The 4,202-nt window shown below is 33.7% G+C and overlaps 1 protein-coding gene across 2 annotated transcripts; it reads right to left on the bottom strand.

Moving 5' to 3' along the window:
* Nucleotides 1-576: 576 nt before the first annotated feature.
* Nucleotides 577-2,923, bottom strand: LOC142610558 (large ribosomal subunit protein eL33y-like). Of its 2 annotated transcripts, none has more exons than XM_075782394.1 (5): nucleotides 2,801-2,923; nucleotides 2,638-2,673; nucleotides 2,288-2,516; nucleotides 2,152-2,194; nucleotides 577-773 (listed from the first exon to the last, which is right to left on the bottom strand). In XM_075782394.1, the coding sequence occupies exons 1-4, from the start codon at nucleotides 2,830-2,832 to the stop codon at nucleotides 2,153-2,155; spliced, it is 339 nt and encodes a 112-aa protein (XP_075638509.1). In that variant the 5' UTR covers nucleotides 2,833-2,923; the 3' UTR covers nucleotides 577-773; nucleotide 2,152. The 2 variants fall into 2 exon arrangements, with proteins under 2 accessions (XP_075638509.1, XP_075638510.1); XM_075782395.1 differs by having other exon boundaries at nucleotides 577-768.
* Between the last annotated feature and the right edge of the window lie 1,279 nt (nucleotides 2,924-4,202).

Raw genomic sequence — 4,202 nt, 5'->3', positions numbered from 1 at the left:
AATCACATTTGGCCTATAACTTCTGGCTTTTTTTTAATGATTCAGACTAACTTCTGGGGCCCATGGCTTAATTTGTCCATAAACTAAAAATTTCCAGAGCATTTTAATCCATCCATTTGATCACTCTAAATGTACACACTGTAAGTAGTCCCAAGATTTAACTATTTAATCCATCAAGGCTACCTTCTGCAAATCCATACACTATCCAATGATATATTTAGCTGTAAAAGCATATAAACTAAGATTTTCACCTTCCAGCATTTCTTTGCCATGAAAACAAATGAGTACTATCAACAACCTAATTATCTGAGTGGTCAATTGATTCTTTTTTTAAATAATTATAAGTGATTGGTTAATTGATGCTGGAGTCTTAAAGAGCAGCACCAAGAGGCATATCCCAAATTTGAGAACAAATATGGGACTTTCTCATTAGACTGTAGAACACCTTAGCAGGTGGTGCCCAACGTATAAAAGAGGCATGCATGATACAACATTCCACCTGTGCATGATTGACAATGACTGAATTTCTGGATGTAGCACAAATCAAAAACTGAAAAAACATGAATACTCCGCATGAAAGAGTAAAAGACTAACAGGTTACAAATATTCAAAACTGGCACAAGTGTTCCACGAATATTCCATATCAATAATAGCCAAAGTACACAAAAAACAAAAGCCAGAACAACCTAATTCGATTCCTGAGTACAAAAATAAATTGAAAATCACTGTTTCACTGCCAACCTCCAAACTAGCCTCTATATAAACCCACTGTGCTGCAAGCCAGAGAAGAAAGCGATCAATAAGATATCATATCAACAGAGACTATAAGGAAAACTTATATACTGATCTTAAATCAAATTCATGATACTAACAAGGTCCCACATATGTCATGCAGATCAAGCAAAAAACTTATAATTCAATCAAAAAATAATAAGGGTAATCATTTTCTTTCCTGCCAAGCTACGCCTTTTCAGCTCTCCCAGGAGCTATGATGCTTTTAGAAATCATAATAGAAAGTGCAAATGGAGTCCATTTAAGATTTATTCATAGTCTGCATTTGGGTGATTATATGGATTTTCAGGCAAAATTTCCTCAAAATTCAACATTGAATCTGTTATATGAGGGTGTGGGGATTGGGTGCTTCATAAATACTCATCAAGGCATATACGGACCGAACATAATTTGTCTCAATAACCCAAAATCATGACAAAATCAGAACATTTTAGAAATGGATATAGAAAACTGTTCCTCAAGCAGCAATACTCTCTCTTAGTCACCACTAGAAGTCTAGAACTAATGCAAAAGAAAGACAACAACAACAAAGCCTTTCTCCCAAATTTTTTGGGATCGGCCATAAATCCTCAACAAATTAGACAATATTAGCCACTTGCAATCTCTTCCATCATTCTATTCTATCTACTGGCTTACTCTTTGTTACTTCTTTAATTGGCACGTCCTTTTGACTATTACGTATGTTATTTGTGTTCTTCCTCTACCTTTTTGTTCCCTCAGCTATAATCGATTCACTCTTTCTAACTCACCTATGAACATGACCAAACCATCTCAAGTGACTCTCCCTCGTCTTTTCATTAAGAGGGCCACCCCTATCTTCAAGGGGATTTACACATTCTGAATCCTATTTGTTACTGCTACTAATGCAAAAGAAAGGCCAAAAAATTAATTAGCATTACTAATTTTATATCCAATTGTATTGATCCACAAGGCATTAAGTTAAACCGCAATGCTCAGTAGCAAACCCCCCACAGCTGCATGCAATTAAACAACCCACCAAACTTTAACTTTAAATAATCTCCAACAATTACAAATAAGATAAACCTCATACCAATCAGACAAAAACAACCCAATGCTACACTAATACATGTTCATGCATTTCCACAATAAAACAACAATAAGCAAGCCTTAGTCCCAACATTTTGGGGTCAGCTATAGATTCTCAACAAACTAATCATGGCTACTACATTTATTCTTTTCCAGCATTCTACTCTATCTAAATTCATTCTCATTGTTATCTAGTTAAATGACATTCCAAGGAAACAAAAACAAATGTAGTTACAAATCTCCTACACACTTAAAACCCATGACCCAACAAACCAAACAGCAACACCATCGAAAGGAAAACGTAGTAAATACCTCATATATTGCTGGGGTACATGAACACTCTCACTCTAGCTCCCTGTTAAACCAGACAAAACGACATTAATAACCAAACACAAATCAAATCACCAAAATCAAAGAAAATGAAACAGAATCAGCAATCAACGCTTACCATGGATTTGGGAGGGAGGTTCGACTTGAACTTGGCGCGAACAACACCACTGTTACCATGAGGCCTAGCCACCTTGCCCCAAATGCACCGATAGTGAGACCCGTTCTTCTTCACCTTAGCCTTGTAGATATAAGCCATGCGTTTACCTGCGTACCAACCCACCTCCTCTTTCGTGTTCACGCCCTCGATCTGGATCAACGACGTGTTTGGGTACTGGTTCGACTTCGACCTTTTTAAAAAAAAAAAAAAAAACAAAGCAAACAAGAAAAACCCAAAAACGTGTCAACCCAAACAATACCTTAGCTTAAGCTTTCTGGGTATTTAAGGACATGGGTTTTTTAGCTATTTACCTCTTGTATCCGAGGATGGTTCCTCGTACATAGAGTCTGCGAAACAAAAGCAAAAATAAAGAACACGTTAAGAATGAGTTTAAGGTGTTCGACGAAATACGGGAAAGAACAAGAAACGTAAAGTGAATGAAAAATGAGAGATTCAGAGAGAGATTATTGGAACCTGACGCGCTCTCCTTGACGACCCTTCACCATTTTCGAGTTTGAGCTGTGTGTCTCTGCGGTCTGGTGATGACGGAAACCCTAATTGAAGACTGGGAGGGTAGGCGAGGAGGAACGTGTAATATATATAGTATCGGGATTTGGTATGGTATGTGTGTGATTATAAAGTTCTTTGTGGAGTCTCTATGGTTGATGACCGTAGATTTTGACATTTGGTGCCAATTGATCATTTATGATTCATACACGTGGAAGGCCAATTTTGGGGTTTTCGAGCGAGGTCCTTGTTTTTTGCTATAAATGTGAATAAGCCTGATAAAGTGTTGGTATTTATTATATTACCCGATTTTTTTTTTGGGGTTCTACCAAAAAACAGATACTTTTTTTAGATACCCTATGTTATTTCAATTAAATAGAAGGCTTCTTCTTCTTGGATAAAATTAATTAAAAAAATAAAGAACAAAGATAGAACTTTCATATGGTTCTTTTTTCTTTTTCTTTTTCTTTTTTGTGAACACGAAACTCTTGAAGTTTTGCATGTGACATTTAATTCCATGGTAGATTTATTTTATGTAAAATGCGATTTCAAGTATAAATATGCCATCACATGATAAATTCACCATTTATTTTCATGGAAAAACTTAATGAATGCAAGGGTATGTTATAAATATTCATTGATTTTATAAATTTTTTATGGGAAAATAAAAATGTAAAGATATGTTTGGTAACTGTTTTTTTCCTCTTATTTTCTATCTCTAAAAACAATTTCTCTATTTTAAGGCTGAAAAACTTGTTTGGTAACCCAAAATGAATAGATAACAAAAATTGTTTAAAAAACTCAATTTTAGTCAAGGAAATTGAAAACAAACAAAAGGTTTTTATCTATTTTCAATTTCTAGTTTTCAAAAGTCAATGCAAACATGTGCTTGATTTAATAAAGCTGTCTCATTTAGGGTGAGTTTGGTTCAATTTTTTAAAACTAAACTTTTTGAAAAAGTGGAGTTTTCAAAAAGTGTAGTATGAAAAAGTGTTTTTTCAAAAAGTTTAGTATTTGGTAAAAATTGTTAAAAAGTGATTTTTGAAAAAACTGAGTGTTTGGCTAACACTTATAAAAGTGACAGTTTGATGGATAAATTACCAAAAAGGACATATACATAAGGGAGTTTATTTCATACTTAAATCAATATTGTTAAATTATTTTTTCTCATTAATATTAGCTAATAATAACCTACCACTTAAGATTTATTGTGAAAGTATTATGAAAATATTGTGATAATTGATACTGATTTTAATTTGAACGTACTATTACAATTATTTTTTTTCTCTTTCTAAATTTTTTTTTCTCACCAATATTAACTAATAATAACTTACCACTTAAGATTTATTGTGAAAATATTGTGATAAAA

Source organism: Castanea sativa, chromosome 9 (assembly GCF_040712315.1).
Source record: "Castanea sativa cultivar Marrone di Chiusa Pesio chromosome 9, ASM4071231v1".
Classification (NCBI taxonomy): domain Eukaryota; kingdom Viridiplantae; phylum Streptophyta; class Magnoliopsida; order Fagales; family Fagaceae; genus Castanea; species Castanea sativa.
Note: the sequence above shows the minus strand (reverse complement) of the source record. Positions and strands in the feature narration are given on the sequence as shown.